The following is an 18633-nucleotide window of genomic DNA, read 5'->3' on the forward strand; positions in this document are numbered from 1 at the left end:
CACCACAGTCTTTTTTCAGGGCTGATCTCTGCACAGATCTTCAGGCGGCCATCCAGATGGTGAAGGAGATGAGCAGGGTGGACAGAAGCATGAACGGAGTCATGCAGCCCACATACAGCATCATGCACGCTCCACACAGAGCCGTTAGATAAGCACTCATCCTGCTGAAGAAGATCTTTCGTACGTTTGTACAGAACTGGAAAAATAAATCAAAACAAGAGAGAGAGAATTAGATGAGTAAACAATAAATGAGAAGAGGGTCGAAGACCTAAAGACTCATTCATGTGGGCATAAATTAACACTAGGTGGAGCTACTGGCCTCACAAAAACATGCAGCTCACTTTAACCTCAGAGAAGGGAGCAAAGGTCAGGAACCATCACATGAATCCACGGTAAGTCGATTTGAGTTTGAAAGTTAGACTAGTCATTGTTGGTGATTTTAAACTGTTTACCTTTGTCACACAGCTTCATAAGAACAAGCTTAATGCTGCTTTGCTCTGAGTGTTACAGCCTTGCAAAAGCTGCGCATGTGCTCACACTTAAACCCCGGGCTTTTGCAGGTGACCTTTGTCTGATTGATCACCATCAAACTTCTGAATCATGGGTATATATTTTAAAAGAAATCTGTCTCTCATTTCAAAATTAAAATACAGCTTGTTAAACTTTTCAAAACCATACTTCCTCTACGAATAGGGCTATTTATAAAGGATATGTTCATGTATTAATCGTAAGTAGTTCTCATGCATGCATTCATTTTCCCCAGAGGACCTCAGAAAAATGAGAGATATGAGAAAGAGTTGAACTTTAAATAATTCTGCTCCACATGAATAAACTACATCCCATTTAGAAGGGCATGCATGATGTTAAATAGGTTTCAATCAGCTACTGTTCCTGCTCAAGGTTTTTTTCTTTCTCTATAAAAGTGATTCAAAAAGTTACTTTCGACACTGAAATGGATAAAAACACACCCACGCATACATGAACTTAGAATACTGGAAAAATATTCCCTCTCTTCAGAACATAAACAAAGCAGCTGCAGTGCATGTACTGATCCATTTGTTTTCACTCTTGAATAAATCCCCATGCAGGCCGGCCTGGGACAACCTGCGAGCCAAATGTGGCCCACTGGCTGTACAATGCTCAGGTTGATGTATTTACTTCTGTGCCTCAAATATCTTTTAAAGTTTGTGTGAAAAGGGTACTCCACCTGGTACGTCTGGTAGCTGATGGCCATGCCGTATCTGCAGTACATGACGTAGTGTTCACAGTTGTACCACAGCAAGCTGTAGGTGACGGATCCCAGCAGCTTCTCGGCCCTGCGCGCCACCTCGTCCCCGTCCAGAGGAGGCTGGCTGCACACTCTGTCCATGTGGTTGATCAGAATTTCCGAGCCGTAGGCGAAATCCGCCACGGAGTCCACCCTCACGCTGGCGACCTTGGTGATCACCCCCACCAGCAGCCGGTTATTCGTCACCATCTTGGCGATGGCGGCTTTGTTCTTGGTGAACACGGGCAGGATGTCTGGGATGAGATGAGCCACGCGGTTGTCGCCCAGGTAAATGCCAAAGTGTGTGAACATTGTCCGGGGCACCTCCAGCAGGTCGCCGCGCTTGTACAGAGACAGGTCATATTTGGAGTCCTCCTCTTTTTTAGAGGCCGAGAAGAAGAAGCTGAGCAGCTGGTAGAGAAACATGTTGGCAGTGTGCAGCTCGGCTCACACCTGAGCGTTTTATCCATTTTGGAAATGGGCGGATCTGGTGCGGCTTGGAGGATTAAGCGTTGGCCAATGTTTTAGTTCCATTTTGAAGAGAATAAAGGAGCTTTCTCTAATCACTCTGCTGTGGTGACTGGATTTTGAAACTCCTTGTTTGTGGAGTATTAAGGTCACGGCTTCTCATTAAGAAAGCTGACTTGGCAACAAGTGAAATCCTCATTTAAAAAGGTTACAGACATTAAGCCATCCCAATTAAATGACCTTTGTTGATCAGCAAGTGAATTGGTACAATTTGAGTTTGCATCATCGTTATTCGGCATATTTTTGGACAAGCTGAGCTATTTGTAGACATCAGACCAGTCTAGAAATAGAGCACTTTGGACTCAAGTGCCAATTTGTGAACATAAATCCCAAATTTGTTCATTACTTTGGAAGTAATCGTGCCTCAAAATAGAATAATAAATCGATGGCATCTTGATCAGTTTTATTATTTTCTCTCTGCGGTGTGGGAGGAGTGAGATGTTTGAAGAATCTGACTCACACAAAGCACTGAGTAAAAATAAATTTATTCAAGGACTGTCGTATTCGCACAACTTTACAACAAGTATGCACTACGGTAAAATAATCTATGTAAACATTCATATGTTTTAGTCCTGTTTATACACAAAATGATAGCAAAAATAAATCATTATAGTCTTAAATCAAAGATTTCATGCATTTCCACAAGCATTTCTGAGAGAACATTTTCATTACATTCAACATCTTCTGCACATTCATTTTAAGGACAGGTTTGCAGAATAAGGCACCAACACAGTAGTGCGTCACTCTGAAGAGGTTTCTGGTTATTCGTCTCTGACGAGCAAAAAGTTCAGTTCATTTCCTTGAGTCAAGCTCTCCTAACCGGCCATCCACAAAGTGAAGGGGACGAGGATTGTGAGCACTGTGGTTGCGGGGGCCAGCCCAAAGTAAGCGATGGAGATAAATCCAAGCAGGCTGGTGAAAATGACGCTGCGCTGGTCTCGGATTATGGATTTCAGGCACTCAAAGAACTGCAGAGAGAAGGAATGAGATGCAGTGTTTATATGGTTATACTGCTAATCGCTGCACAGTGATGGAGCTCGATCAGGGCTGCCAAACAGATGACCCACGGATCAAACTCCACCTGCCAAAGGGTCAAATACAGTCACACGCCCTCTTTCATACCTGATGATAATTGCACTAATTGGACAAAAAAAAAGAGATTAGCTGCACTTTTTTAGATGACAGTAACTGCTGGGCCTGATTTGTCTGCTGTGGGTCAAACTCTTTCCATAAGAACAGCTGGAATAACAACCAGGAACTGTAGCGCTGATTGCAGGAATCTGTTCAAGTGGAAGCAAGCTGACACTTTTTCTAGAGATTATATTACCGTGAGGGGGACTTGTGAACATTTTGCATCCGTAAAAGCAAAATATTTCTGTTGCCAGTTGTATGAAGAGAATCTCTCAAGAAAAAAAATAATCAATAAAATAAAATAAAATGTATCTGTTCAATAAAAATGTATCTGGACCCAGTCAACTGGGATTAGGACTGGTCAGTTAGAAAAAAAAGTAAAGATAAGCACTATGGCTCACCTCACCACTCTCATGGTGAACACCCTTAAGTTCAGGGTCAACCTTGGGCTAATATAGATTAAGGGGCCCTATAAACCCATGTCTATGCATGCTAAGATTTACAGATCTGATTTTCTGATTTCTTTACAAACGGATACTTTCTAAGTGAAATTTGTACTCTGCATGAAGAACAGAGTTAAAACTACAGTTTGTTTGCTTATTTTTTTTATTTAATTTGGGGAGATGATTATCTGAACTTGAGGACCTGATGGATTTCATGACCTTGAGAGCTATTTATTGCATTTATATGCACGTTTCTTTCTTTCTGTTATAGAAAATAACTTAACAGTGATTGTTATTTTATTAATTTATTTATGTTTGCATTGACTTTTACGCCTTCCACAGCATGTTGTCCACTGCTTGCAGACTTAATCAGGTAAATGCTGATGAGTTTTTTTCATCCATAATCGTGCAGGCTGAACATGTTGCACACAGAATATATTAACTTCTGTCACGCAGCTGATTTAATTTGCAGATAGCAGCTCCCCTCCCGCCATACAAGCTTATCACCAACTTCATGCACTCAGTCAAAGAGGTTTTCCTGGTGGACCGTACCTGCTCCGTCTGCCTGCTGGCTGCAGATCCGTATCTGCAGTAGGTCACGAAGTGCTCGCAGTTGTTCCACAGCAGGCTGTAGGGGAAGGCGCCCAGGAGCTTCTCGGCTCTCCTGGCCACGGTGTCGCTGGAGAACGGCTGCGTCTTCACCGCGTGGTCCATCCGGTTCACCAGGATGCTGGAGCCGTACGCAAAGTCCTCCAGCGTGTCCACGCGCACCGTGGCGCATCTGTAGGCGCAGCCCAGGATGAGCCTGGTGTTGGTGATGACCGAGCCGACCAGCTTGTTGTCGTCGGTGAACACGGGCAGGATGTCTGGGATGAGGTGAGCCACCTTGTTGTCTCCCAGGTAGATGCCGAAGTGGGTGAAGAGGGTCCTGGGCACCTCCAGCAGGTCCCCCCGGCGCAGGGCGGGCGGGGGGCCGCCGTGCGGCGCGCGAGGCTCCCTGTTCTCCCCGTCCAGCCAGGACGGCTCGAAAAGTTTGAACTTGTAGAGGAGCGAGAACTTCTCCACCAGGAATGTCAACAGCTGCAGCATGGTGAGAGTTTTAGGAGAAAAGTTTCCACGAGCGCTTCAGTCACACTCGCTTTTTAACCTCACTGCCATGAGGAGGAGAATCCTGCACGAGGACACGATTGGCCGCGAGGGCTCGTGCGCACGTGCACATTGTCCTTTTTTGACCTCTCGAGCATCTTGAGGATATTTCCTCCTGAAGTTTTGCTCCTTTGGTGCACAGATGTGTGTTTGTTTTCTATTAAACCCGCTTTAATTTGACTCCCAAGAAATGCTGAACCAGACAAGAATTTGATGCATATTAGGGAATTAATGCAGATCGTGAATGGTAATGACGGGCTTATTGGCCTCTTAACACTTGTTTCACGTGAGGCCAGTATCAAAAACGGCACGTGAGTTTACTAGTCCTCCTTAAGCTTTCTAATCCAGAATTTATTGTGGTGTTTTCACTTTGAAACATTAACAGCCTAATTCATAGCACATTTGTGAAAAGCCTTCCAAGATGACAAATGGAGATTTATAAGATGAATCAGGCCTTTCTTTCAACCAGTTCTGACTAAATAGATGTCTCCTCAAGAAATATGCATGATGTTTACATCTGGAGCCCTGATGCATCTTGTATTGCATCCTCAATGTAGAAACTTTGCTCCTACTCCTGCCCTTTCCTTTTTTTCTAGTTCTTCCATTTCTAAAACTCTTCAAACATCAATCTGCTAAAATCAGTGTCAGTCAATTGAGCCTCTCCTCCTGACACAAGCTTTATGTAAAATGGGATTTTATCAGCATTTAAATTAAAATGCTTCTATCACCAACAGCACAATAATGAAGAGAAGACACGGTGTAATGATTTCACCACTGCATGTTTTAGCATGTTCTGCAGGTGGTCAGGAAAAGTCTAGACTAGGATGAAGTAGAAAAAAAAATACTTTTTGAGTGGAAGACTGATTCTCACTTGGTGCATTAGCTGAGGCTCCATATAGGGGGATTGCCAGTGCGCTTTTGCAGAGAGGGGTTTTCAAGTTGTGCTGTTTCTATCAATCAAATGGCGTAAACTTCATCCATCTGTGGCAGGCTCAATTGTACACAGCAACCACAAGTAAGTGGGAACCTGACGTATTATGGGTTCCTTCGTCGTCATATATGGACACATCAACCCCACTTCAACATCCATGAGTGAATTGCAGTAATCCACTCAGAGTCCTTTCACCACCAGGAGTACTGATGAGCATCAAGTTCCCAAAACTCTGTCATTCTCTTTTTTCTAAACTTCATTTCATCTAACTGGCCATTAAAAATTAAAAACATAAGAAGACACAGTCCTATTTCCATTTTAGCATCTTAATGCCATGTTTGAATGTAAACAAATAACATCTACAGAAACAGACTTCACTGATCCCCACAGGGAAATTGCTTCTCTCCATTTAACAGGTTCTGTTCATAGTTAACATTTTCTCTTTATATGATAGTAGTGAACCCTTTGCAATCCCAGCACTCTTCTCCAACATCCACTTCAACTCAGATGGGACTGGAGTTGACAGTCACCAGTTCTGGAAGCTAGTGGCTTATTGATTAGACCACTGAGTCGTCGCATGTTTGGCATCACATTTATAAATCTGGTGTGCATTAAATGCCGGAAATTAAATATTATATCTTAATTACTTGAATAACTTGTGTAAGTAATAAAAATATGTGTAGATCTATTTTCATTTGGAGGAGGATGAAAAAAGGCTTTTTTCTCTTTTTCAGTATTTTTCTTCAGTTTAGTTGTGCATTACATATGTTTTGACATATTTCGTCAGACCTTTAGGGTTGATTAGCATCAAATTAAATACTGGTCGAATCTGTTCTGGGTCAGCCTGGTAAGAGAAAGACAGTGTCCACGGCGTTCACTGAGGCTGTGTAGGAAGAGATGAAACATTTCCTTGACAAGATTACCTTAATCCTGCAGGTCTCAGTTTTTCATGTTTTAACAGAGAAAGCACTGTGAGAAAAAAAAAACTGCTGCCTTTTTGATCTTGTGTATTTGGATCATTTGCTACAGCATATTTGCTGACCCACATTCCTATAAAGTGGAGGAATGATTGCAGCAGCACAGCTTAGTGCAGCTGCTTTTCAGTCTATGGGAACGTGGCTCTGACCCACAAAGCATACCCCACTTTTGAGGAAGTGTGTGATTAATGAGCATATGCGTAGCTCCATGCTGTGTGTTTCATTATAAGAAACGAGTTCCACTCATGAATTATCGGCAAAGGCAGGATCATACGCTCATATTACTGTTTGTACAGTGGGCGTGCTAAAACTAACTGAGCCCTCGATGAATTACGTTAATATTATATCAATATGCATCATTTAAAGATGAGTCTGCTGAAGCAAAGTCAGCAATAGTAAAACCATTTCACGAATCTCTACATTTTGATTATTTGCAATATCCCGGCAGTTCGCCCTCCACAGACTGAGCTTTTTGTCTTGACTTATGCAAAAGAGGAACATTTGTCCATGAAACTATCTCACACTCTTGTTTTCAGTAAAAGATGTTTTCACACGTGCTCGGCCGTCTCCACTCGTCTTAATTTTTCATGTTGGCTGCATAAATTCCTCACATCTTTAACCGGCTTAGATTTTTTTTTTTTTTTTTAACTGACTATAGAAAGTATGTTGGAATGACTGTCCCATGAGTGACCAATTGCATAGATAATGTATTAAAATATACCAGATTCCGCTTTCACATAAATTCATTATGACATCAGTTTCAATTTGTAAGGACCGGGCAATAAGTGTTGTAGAAAAAAAAACTCTCTAAAAGTCCTGATAACACTTGTCCTATATACTGTATGTGTGACACATATTCATATACAATAATACAATGTATGGGATTCCCATCTTGATGCCTTGTCAGTCGTTCTAAACTTTGCCCAGTGGTTCAGTAGTTCAGGGTTCAGGCTGATTCCTTTTCTGATTGAGCAAGACTTCCTTTATGAGTACATTTTGTTGGATTTATTGGTGAATCATAGTTATAGCCCACATGATAAATCAGTTCAGCTCAAGCCAGCCTTAAGAACACAGTGTAACAATGTGAAAAAGAGCAAAAAAAATCCTTCATTCAAGCATAAATCACTCCAGTAATATAAGTAAAATTAAAGCCTTTTATGAACTGAGTGTTCCTGTCTGAACTGATAATTAACTTTGAAGATGATTTATATTTTCTGTTTCTTTTTCTCTCTCCTGTTCCCAGAATGTGGTCCGTCTTCCTACCATCATCGCCAGTTACCGTGAAACACCTGTTTTTAGACTGCAGGAGGAAACTGGACACACACAGAGAGAACATGCAGTTTGCTCACAGAAAAGCCCAAATCCAGACCTGAACCAGGTTTTCTTGCTGTGAGGTGAGAAAGATAAACACTACATACTGAAGTGGTTCTGTGTATATCTAAAGCATGTCTCTCAGTTTGGCAGGAATCCATTATTGTTCAAACACATTAGTGAGCTTCCATCACGGTATGACGTAATGATAACAGATATTCTTTTGCTTTAAATACAAAGAAAAAGAAAACAGGTGTGATCCGCACCAACTGTGTTCCGTGTTGGTCCAGGTCTTTTTGTTGTGTTCACCTGCTACAACAATAGAAAAAGACAAAATACTAATAAATGTGTCCTTTAAAAGCACAGTTTTGTTTTGTTTTGTTTTTTATTCTTTTCACACCTAACTAGGGTGGCTGTTGCTGGGTTGGTCGATTGGTTTGTACCAGATTTGATTCCCCATCTTCATTGGTATGGGTGAATGTGATGAGTTAAAGCACTTAGAGCGCTGTTCAAGTGATAAAAAAAGTCAGTGACGTTCACAAAGATGCGGTAATTTGATGTGAGGACATGTAACTCTGAACGTCATTGCATATTTTATTGCAGATCACACCATATTCAGCTGAGCCGACTTACCGTCTGTGGCCGCAAGCTGAACCCTGGCGTGGCATTAAAACAAACCTTTGCCCCCCCCCCTCCACCCGCCTCCCATCCTGGGAAGATTTACACTATGGTCAAGCCACACCAGACTTATAGTGGTGACCGATCGGAGACCCTAACAAGGCTCTTTAAGTGTAATTCCCGGTCAGGCCACCTCTGAACTGTGCTGACTTTGTTTTGTAGCTGTGAAACTTAAGTTGTTTACAGGCGACTGGACATACTTCTACAAGATGTAAATATTTTCAGGAAATCAGTTCAGCGTCATACCTCCGCGTCTTGATTTATTGAGTGAGGGTTTTGGAATTTCGGCACTTAAATACAGAAAACCAGAAAGTGTGAAATAGTTTTCTGTTGCTTTGCTTCCCGATAAAGAAGCTCCAGGAATGTTATCCTGGCATCACATCATGCCAAGACAGACCCTAAACATCCCGGACGCAGCGCTCACAGAGAGCGCCCATGCCTTCATGGCACTTAGAGAAAGACTGAGACACTTTCCATCTGGTGTTTCGACACAAAGAGGCCAGTTCAGCAAAAGTTCAGCTCTGTTTAGGTTCATGGGCCTGGCAGTTCATTCTCAGGTCAGCCAGGCTTTATATCTGCCCAGGGTCTGTTTCTTTCCACATAATAAAACCAGGTCACACAGAGGTAGTCAAGGTAAGATTTATCATCCAGTGTCAACGGAAGGCCAACAGATGAACCTATCTCATCACATGCATCTCCACTGTTTGTTTTGGTCTCATAAAAAACGGGTGTGTGTTCCAGCAGCACCTTGAAGAGTAATCACAGATTATGCATTGTCAAACAAAGCATCCTTTTCAAACCGCGCGGCAAGGGAAAATTCTGGAAGGACAAAGCTACAGTACAGTGACCTTCAGTGAAGTTAATCTGACGGCGGCCGCCCAGATTCAAGCTTGCTTGCTGATATTACGGCAACATACTGTTGTGTTTTGCATCTGTAGGTTAGAATTGAGATCCTGCCTGAAAAATTGAACACCAGATCCTTTCGCAGGTTGTGGTGTGTGCCTGTCAGTTGTTGGCCGTGATTAACCCTGTGTGCTATTTGAATCTTTCTCAGGTTAGCATGACAGATGTAAACAGATTCACATGTTTTGCTGTAACTCCACCTGAGCTTGGACAATTAACCCCGTCAGTTTATTAAATGGAATCTGCAGACCTCCATTAATCTTTTTGAAAAAGATCTGGACATGTGTTGTTAATAGACCTTGTGAATGTTTTGTATATCAGAGGTAATTTCATTTCAGACACACTGATTTGTTGCTCTGTGAATGAAGTATCAGGGACAAACTGAAGGCTGGGATGGCTCAGAACACTTTTGCAAAAACGAAGACAAAATTGTTGAAGTCATGTGGCAGAATCTCTTTTTTAAGGTGCAAGTTTGTTTGCAGATATTATTTCCCAAGAAGTGAGGAAACAGAATTGTGTTTTGCAGGTGATAGACGGACTCCATGCCGGACAGCGAACCACTCCATTACCAGATGAATGTCTAAAGACTGAAAATCACACGCCAACCTCATAACCAGAGACCAGATGCAAGAATACTGTTGTTTTTATTGAGGAGGAAGCGCAATTCCACCATAATAGGAACATTTCTCAAGACCATTTTTTGGTGCAGTTATGACAGCTACAGCCCTGCATGACATCTGCTATAATTTTTGTGATTTAGTTAGTTTTGATCACTGAGCATGGTCAGAGATCTCTATGAAACCTTCTACATATAAATCACTTCATCACGGAACCCCAAGGTCAGTGACTTGTCTGTTGATAGCATGCTAAGAATGCTGTCAGTATTCATGTCATGTATTTTCTCTGTTGGGATTTTCTTGATCTGCCTTCTTTGGTTGTTCTGTCTTGTGTCAGAGTGTTTGGCTCCAGTTCAGTCAACAAAGCGTCAGCTGCACATGTTGTCCTAACTAAGCAAGCCTTAAACATAGCCTCTTTGCACTCTCAGAAAGGCAGACTTCAGGAAAAATGATTTATTAACTGTTAAATACAGACGAGATAGACATGAAAAACCATCACCCATATTAAGATAGTGTTCGGATGCTGTCTAAATCTGCATAGAAACTAAGAAGAATGTCTTTTGCGCAAGTGTATCAATATTTCATAACAATTAAGAAGCGTAGAAAGATGGCTTTAAAGGTGTATGATGTTTTTATTTAACGTAACTTAATAATCAGTAGAATGAGACAACTCAACAGTCTTCATGTCGTATGTAATACAAGTTTGCACCACAAGGTGGTATATTGAGTCATTTACTGAATTAAGTGGAGTTAGACAGTGTTTTCCACCTAATAAGCAGGTGTAATCAGTTCCCCCACCAGGGCCAGTCAGAGGACTCAATCTACCAACCAACGAACTGTCAAAACTGTGAAAACCAGATGAACCAGATGACTTAAATCAACTCAACATCGCCACCCAGTGTACAGCAGAAACAATACTGGAATGGTGCACAGTCCCCCTCTAATGTCATCTTATTTGATCAGGATATCTCCTTTAAAGCACACATCAACCTGCCTTGTAAAACAGCATATTTCCACTTGCGCAACATAGCTAAAATAAGAAACATTCTACCTAGAAGCGATGCAGAAAAACTCATCCATGCATTTGTTTCCACTTGACTGGACTACTGCAACTCCCTTCTTGCAGCCTGCCCAAAAAGTGCGTTAAAAAACTTTCAGTTGGTTCAAAATGCGGCCGCCAGATTATTAACCAGAACTAGAAGACGTGAACAAATTACTCTCGTTCTAAAATCTCTTCACTGGCTTCCTGTCGAGTTTAGAGTTAGATTTAAAATCCTTCTCCTGACTTACAAAATCCTAAATGGGATGGCTCCGACCTATCTCCAAGATGCTTTAACGCCTTATCAACCAATCAGAGCACTTCGCTCTCAAAATGCAGGGTTACTGGTGACTCCTAGAGTCTCTAAATGGACATTAGGTGGAAAAGCCTTTAGCTATCAGGCACCATTTTTATGGAACCAGCTTCCAAGTGGTGTCAAAGAGGCAGACACAGTCTCCACATTTAAGGTTAGGCTCAAGACGTTTCTCTTCGATGCAGCCTATGATCAGGTCAGCTAGGGATTCTAAACTAAACTAAACTAAACCAAACCAAACCAAACCAAACTAAACTAAACTAAACTAAACTAAACTAAACTAAACTAAACTATCTAAACTATACTAACTAAATACTAGTTTAAATACTAAACTATTCACAAAGCTGCCCTAGGAGCTAGAATGCTGTGGGAAATACGGTGCACTGAGCCCTATCCTCTAATGTCTGAATGTTATTCCCTTTAGTCCGTTCATTGCTTTTCACCTGTTGTCCCCCCCTTCGAGGGGGAGTCTTCTCCAGTTTCAGTTGCTGACTCCACTATCACGAGGGCCTACGAACAAGCTCCGTCCGGACCGGGAGGACACTCCTGTCGGTGCTGCCCGCGGACTGGCTTCAGTTCTACTTCTGGGATCTGTAGTTCCTGTGCTGTACCGTCCAACGGACTGTACTCAACATAGTCCTAGGCTTTACTTCTTATTGTCTCATGCTAGCTGTTGCCAAAGCTGTCCGTCCCTGGGAGAGGGATCCCTCCATACTGTGGTTCTCCCCAAGATTTCTTCTTTTCCCACTGGGTTTTTGGAGTTTTTTCTTGCCGGATGTGAGGGTCGAAGGCGGTGGTTGCTTCGTTTTGTCTCGTTACTGTAAATTTGACATGTTAATATTATGCTTATTCACTGTTTTTATTTTTACCAATCAATGTAACATCTTAAAGCCCTCTGAGGCAACTGTTGTTGTGATACTGGGCTATACAAACATAAATTGATTGATTGATTGATTGATAATGTAGCCCATTAAACTGACTGGAGGACCATATAGCATATATAGTAGATATATATATTAGATGTATTGTCCAGTTCGCTCCATGTCTGACAGAACTGCAGATTGAATATATTGTTGTTGAATGCAATTGGTAATGAAATTTTCAGAACAATGTTACTGATTCTGAAGTTGAAACCTTGAGTGGCCCTGCTTTACAAATGGGTGTTCTAAATGTTATTGTTGACCCAAGGACAATTCAGAAAGACATTGTATGGCAGCACAATTACATCCACAATACAACCTTGAAAGGAGAAAACGAGAAAACGGTGAAGGGAGCAAATCTTGTAATTTTTCTATCTTCTTTGTGTGTTCAAGACGATCTGCGTTATGAAGGCTTGATGTGAACCTCATGAACAGTTCAGGTTCATTTTTTAAGTTAATCATCCATAATTCTTTAAGCTTACAGTGGAGAAAGACCTCTTATTATCAGCTTAGAGTTTAAAAAGCAGCATCCTTAATGGACTGATCTCCTCTTTCCTCCAATGTGTCGTCATTGTCTCTGTCCTACCAACAGGTTGCAACATCCCTCGCTCTTCTAACTTGAATGAACTCTCCCATTTTATTAGCGGTCTGATACTGACATGTCCTTGTGTGCCTCATTCACAAATATGGAGTAAGAAAACCTGAGTCATCATTACCGGCACTGAGATATGCGCAAATGTACAGCTATTGGCACACGTTTCTCTCCTAATCGCTAAACTACAGACATTGATTGACCCTGCTTGATCTGGGAACTGACCACTGTCAGACATTTGAGTCAGAGTTTTCTTTTCACAACAAAGTTGGCGGGGTGTTTGTTTTTGAACCCCTTATCACAGGGCTGCACAGAGGACCTTGGTCATATAAATATACCTCCGGGTTGCAGAGCGCATCAGTCCAGCCAGAGACAGACAGCACAACATGGCTCCATCACTTCTTGCAACAGCAGGAGGACTTTTGTTACTTTTCTCCTTCTCGTCAGCAGTAAGTCACTCTGCGTCTGTTACTTATTTAAAAACACTTTTCGAAACATTAGAAAAAAATTTATATTTTATTTCCATTTAGCAAATCAGAGGAGACAACCTTGCAACATGCAGTCCGAATGATGGCTTTGTAAGTATGCATCGATTAGGATATGATCTTACAAAGTGTTGAAGAGTGAATAGCATTTAGATTTATGTTTATTAGTGCACGGTAAAATGTGTCTTGTGTTCTGTTGTAGGGGAAATATTGTCCCACTACGTGTGGTGTGGCTGATTACATGCTGAATTACTGGGCCAGGGTGGACCATGAGCTGGACTCAATGGAGAAGTCACTCGAAATTGTTACTAATTTGACTCGAGAGGCAGATGAAACTATTACCTACATGAAAGATTCAACGACTTCCGCTCAGAAGAGCCAACAAGGTGACGCACTTAAATTGATGCCACTAAATCATCACTTCACAATCACAATCCGCACAACTTTTGAAAGAACGACTTTTTTTTTCACTTTTTAGTTGATATTTGTTTCAATGTAACACACAAACACACATATAGATAGATAGATAAATAGATAGATAGATACTAAACTGTCTACTTTTTTCTTTTCAGATGTCTACTTCAAAAAGTCATCAAGTATGTTGGATGACATCCTACGATTTGAGAAGGCCATCATCGCACAAGAACAGCAAATATAGTAAGCTGACAAACATACATTTGCTTGCAGTGTATTAAAATGATATAACCTCTTCCTATACGGTATCAGAAAATAATGAAGAGAGTTGTTTTCACCTAGATTCTTAGTTGTGCACAAGTGATGTGCAACTTGGATCACTGTGAACGCCAGAAAAGTTTCATCCTGATGATCAGAGGGAAAACCGTAATTTTGGTTGATTTGATTTATTTGAAATGTCAGTGAATTGTTGCCATCAGCATCCACAAAATGCTCATGATCTTTAACACACATTCAGCTCGGTATGTTGTACCAGGTGTGATGTGGAAATACTTCCTCGCTGCTTCTAATTTGAAGTGATAGGATGAATTATATAATGTCCTGAAGGGACTTTTATTATTTGTCATAGCCAGGATTGTACTTGAAAGTGACCCTTTTTTTTCACCACAGTGGTGCTGTCGCTGCCCACGCACTCAGGTCATTGCACTCCAACCTGAACAGAGGTCATGGACTCATATGCCGCCCACACATCTCCCCCCTGTTGACCCCCGTACCTCAATACTCCAGATATTTCATTGTGTCCTCATCCTAGCAAGAGTCTTTTTTTTTATCGTGATGCATGAGTTAATTTTTTTTTCATTCTTGTCGATTACTTTATACACAAAGTGTATTTCTGAAAGCTGTCATTGTTTTCTGATACCTGTATAAAAATCCTGGAACCGATTCACTCAGAAAGATGGTTCCTACAGGTCAAACTTGTTTCTCTCTTTTCAGTGACCTCCAAAATATAATTGAATCCAATGAGAGGCGAATGGGAGAACTCAAACAGCTCTCCATTCAGCTGCAGCAGAAGTGCACTGAGCCCTGCCAAGATACCGTGGCGATCCAGACTACAACAGGAACAGGTAACGAAAAGAAAAACAACCTGTGACCCTCATGCGTTCCTATTTCACAAGCAGTTTTTCAGTCTTGCCTCATCTGCTCAAAATGTGTCCTTGCTGAGTATTTGCTCAGACAAAAATCAATGTGACGCATCAGTGCCGAGCAAACATCCAGTCTAGATTTAAAGCTTTGTGATTAAAAGTTTCAGCTCTTACACTCACTCAACAACAACTGGAAGTTATAAACGTGATTCATTATGACCGTATTTACCTCTAGTTGTCTTTGTTAAAGCAGACAAATGCCTTGATTTTTACCGTGACCTCTTTCATCCAATCAGATTGCCAGGATATTGCAAACAAAGGCGCCAGTACCAGCGGACTTTACTATGTGAAGCCAATCAATGCAAAGGAGCAGTTCCTGGTCTACTGTGAGATTGACAACTTCGGACGTGGTTTCACAGTGCTGCAGAGGGTATGTCACTGCAAAATGGCAAATGGAAAATATTGATTCAAATGTGAAGCACTGGCCAGTATCACTACAAATGATGTTATCCAATAAGGTGGCGGATTTTTTGTCTATTTACACCTTTATATATATATATATATATATATATATATATATATATATATATATATATATATATATATATATATATATATATATATATATAGATAGATAGATATATATATATATCATCACATTTTAGCCCCAGTTTTTCTTAAGTGTGTTGAATGTTGTTACAGCACACATTATTGTTATCATTAATACTCCATAACTTAGCATTCCCTCTCATATTGAACTGCAGTTTGCTGCTTTTTTGCATCTGAAATCAACATTTCACTGTTATGACAAAAGCATCCCACGTAATATTGTACCACATTTAAAATATTCATATAAAAACATTGCATATGAAACATGCACAATATGTATCAAGTTTTACAATATGTATCAATTTCTTTTTGTTTTTTTTCTGGGAATCATAATTTGTTACATTAGTTGTTACATAATGTAGGGCAGACTCTGCTTGCATGAATTTGGGATATTCTGAATAAGGCAAAGAGAAAACTTTTGTCCCCCCTCTAATCTAAACTGTGTTCATCATTAGAGGCAATCAAGGTTTTTCCTTGTTGAGTAAATGCAGAAACAAGACAGCCAATCCTGACTCTGGCCACTTTCTCATGCCTTCAGAGACGGGATGGCAGCGTGGACTTCCACAAGGACTGGAACCAGTACAAGAACGGCTTCGGTTATCTCTCCCCAGACGACACCACCGAATTCTGGCTGGGAAATGAGAAGATCCATCTGTTGACAGCCTCCAACACCATGCCAACTGTGCTGAGGATAGAACTTGTTGACTGGGAAGGCAACAAAAAGTACATACGCACACACGCATGTGAAAACAGATTATATAAGAAGGAGCTGACAAAGCAAACATGCTCCTCCGGCAATGAGGTTATCCAGCTGGGCAGAGGTTATCCAAACTCTAACCCTGATGCCTGTGTTTTGTTTTCTGCAGGTACTCCGACTACAACATGTTCAGACTCGGCTCAGAGGCCGACATGTACCGCCTGACCTACGGTTTCCACTTCGGCGGCGACGCCGGAGACGCCTTTGACGGATTCGACTTCGGCGACGACCCGAGCGACAAGTTCTACACGTCGCACAACGGCATGCAGTTCAGCACCTTCGACAGGGACAACGACAAGTACGACGGCAACTGCGCCATGCAGGACGGCTCCGGCTGGTGGATGAACAGATGTCACGCTGCACACCTGAACGGAAAATACTACACAGGTACGTTGGCTAAACCAACACCACGGTGCGGTTTATGGTGCAGTTTGGTTTATGGTCATAAGAACACACACACCGCGCCGAGTCGGGGGTGTGGACCAGTTTGAGATTCAGTCTTTCCCTGTTGTGTTGACCCAGGTGGAAGGTACACAGAGAAGGATGCGGGTGAATTCGGCTACGACAACGGCATCATCTGGGTCACATGGCACAACCGCTGGTACTCCCTGAAGGAGACCACCATGAAGATCATTCCTCTCAGCCGCATCACGGCGGGCGGCGGGCAGCAGGCCGGGGCCAAACAGTTCGGAGGACTCGGAGACGCATAAAAAAAAGCAGACGTGCTCGTGGTCTGCCCACTTTTTGTTTATGACAGCCTCAAATTCCCTGTTAGTCCCAATAAAATGCCTCCATGGAAAGTTTCTGACTTCATGATGTGTTTTTCTGTGATCTCTGCACGTTTTAGTCATCTGACCCAGCAGGATGATCATGTTCTCAATTTCCCGTCCTCCTCACTGCTGTTTCTTTTTTGCACTAAATAAACGTGTTTTCTTGAATAAATTTGTTTGGTCATGACTTCGCTGGGCAGTGTTCAGCCTGGAGGCACAACAACAGTAAAGCTCAGGTGGCAAGCAGCTGTTTTATTAACACACGTGGAGATTAAACATAAGAAAGTGGTTAAAAGAAGGAATTTTGTACCCCATGTGTGCCCAATGATTTGGCCTCGTTTTTTTGTCATGATACACATTTATATGGCCGGAAAACAAAATAAAATACTGTTATAAAAGTTTGGCCTTTTTCTGCTTCATTTGTTGTGTAATTGAATCAATATGTAGGCAGCAAAGTGTCCCCAACTTGTTAATTCGATCCTTTGTTTTCTTTTGTTACAATTTGCATGACTTTTTCAACATTGTTACATTTTAAGTACAGCAGATTATGATCTTACACATGGAAAATAACACTTCATATTAAAAAGACACAGCTGGCTACATCAAAAACCTCTTCTGGTCATAAAACCCATTGTTTAATGGAAATGTAACTGAATAAATTTGGCATAAATAGTTGGTTCCTTCTAATTAAACAAATAATTAAAACACAAGCTTTCATAATGATCCCTAAAAGCATTCCTTTAATGCTCCTTAATTACGATGTAATTTTAAGAAGTATAATTAAACTGAACTAAAAGTGCTCTTGGTAGTAGTCAGTTTTAATTATAGTGATTCACCGGAGTCTGAAGAATTCCTTATGAGTTTTCAAGAGTATTTTATTGAGTGTGTCTCATGTGTCTCACAAAATGGAGAGTACTAATTGACATCAGCATTTATCAGCTGATCTATTCATCCTGTTCACTGGTTTATTAAGCTCAGGATTGGAGGAAATCGCCGCTGGCTACAGGTGAATGCAGGATACATCCTGCATGGGTCACCAGTCAATCACAGGGCAAACACACACACATTCACATTAACACAAGTTTACCTCGACTGACATTAGTTAAACTTTCAGAGGAAGCAAAAGTACCCTAACAAATATAGAAGTATGCATACACGGCATTAAGATGCAAATTCAACACAGAGAAACTCAACCTGGACCAGAACTGGGCTTTTTCTTGTTAAGAGGCGAGAGTGCTCGCTCTTACACCATTGTGCCGCAGGCAGACTGTCTGTCCAAAGGCATTATACTTTAATCCTGTTGGAGTTTCCCTCAACATAAAATTAGTTCCACTTCACATTTCATCTAACATTGAACCAGTTTTGATGTTATAAGGATGCGCTGCTTTTCCCACAGCGGCCCTGAAAAAAAACCCTTCATGGAAATTGCACTGTATAAGCCTGAGCCGTGCTGTCGGATTTTCAGGACACCAGAACCACTTTTGGCCGAGTTCCTGTGGCAGAGTTATCAAAACATCATGGTTACCATGTTTATTTTGATCCACATTTGCACAGCAGTTTATTTGCTCGGCATTGTGCACTGCTTGTACTTGTCCCCGTTCATCAGCAGAACTCACTTCCATCACCTCACATTCAGGTCAAATTCCACCTGACTCATTCT

The 18633-nt window shown here is 41.5% G+C and overlaps 3 protein-coding genes across 3 annotated transcripts; 1 reads left to right on the forward strand and 2 right to left on the reverse strand.

Moving 5' to 3' along the window:
- LOC115390364 (lecithin retinol acyltransferase) lies at nt 1–1693 on the reverse strand. The gene is made up of 2 exons (XM_030094207.1): nt 1208–1693; nt 1–196 (listed from the first exon to the last, which is right to left on the reverse strand). The coding sequence occupies exons 1-2, from the start codon at nt 1691–1693 to the stop codon at nt 41–43; spliced, it is 642 nt and encodes a 213-aa protein (XP_029950067.1). The 3' UTR covers nt 1–40.
- Nucleotides 1694–2610: 917 nt separating this feature from the next.
- On the reverse strand, nt 2611–4458 carry LOC115390531 (lecithin retinol acyltransferase-like). The gene is made up of 2 exons (XM_030094435.1): nt 3922–4458; nt 2611–2763 (listed from the first exon to the last, which is right to left on the reverse strand). Exons 1-2 carry the CDS (start codon nt 4456–4458, stop codon nt 2611–2613), a joined length of 690 nt encoding a protein of 229 aa, XP_029950295.1.
- An 8671-nt stretch (nt 4459–13129) lies between these two features.
- Nucleotides 13130–17335, forward strand: fgg (fibrinogen gamma chain). Its single transcript, XM_030094276.1, has 9 exons — nt 13130–13245; nt 13327–13374; nt 13484–13667; nt 13854–13938; nt 14689–14819; nt 15134–15267; nt 15985–16169; nt 16313–16590; nt 16726–17335. Exons 1-9 carry the CDS (start codon nt 13183–13185, stop codon nt 16911–16913), a joined length of 1296 nt encoding a protein of 431 aa, XP_029950136.1. The 5' UTR covers nt 13130–13182; the 3' UTR covers nt 16914–17335.
- Nucleotides 17336–18633: the final 1298 nt, after the last annotated feature.

Source organism: Salarias fasciatus, chromosome 6 (genome assembly GCF_902148845.1).
Source record: "Salarias fasciatus chromosome 6, fSalaFa1.1, whole genome shotgun sequence".
Lineage (NCBI taxonomy): Eukaryota > Metazoa > Chordata > Actinopteri > Blenniiformes > Blenniidae > Salarias > Salarias fasciatus.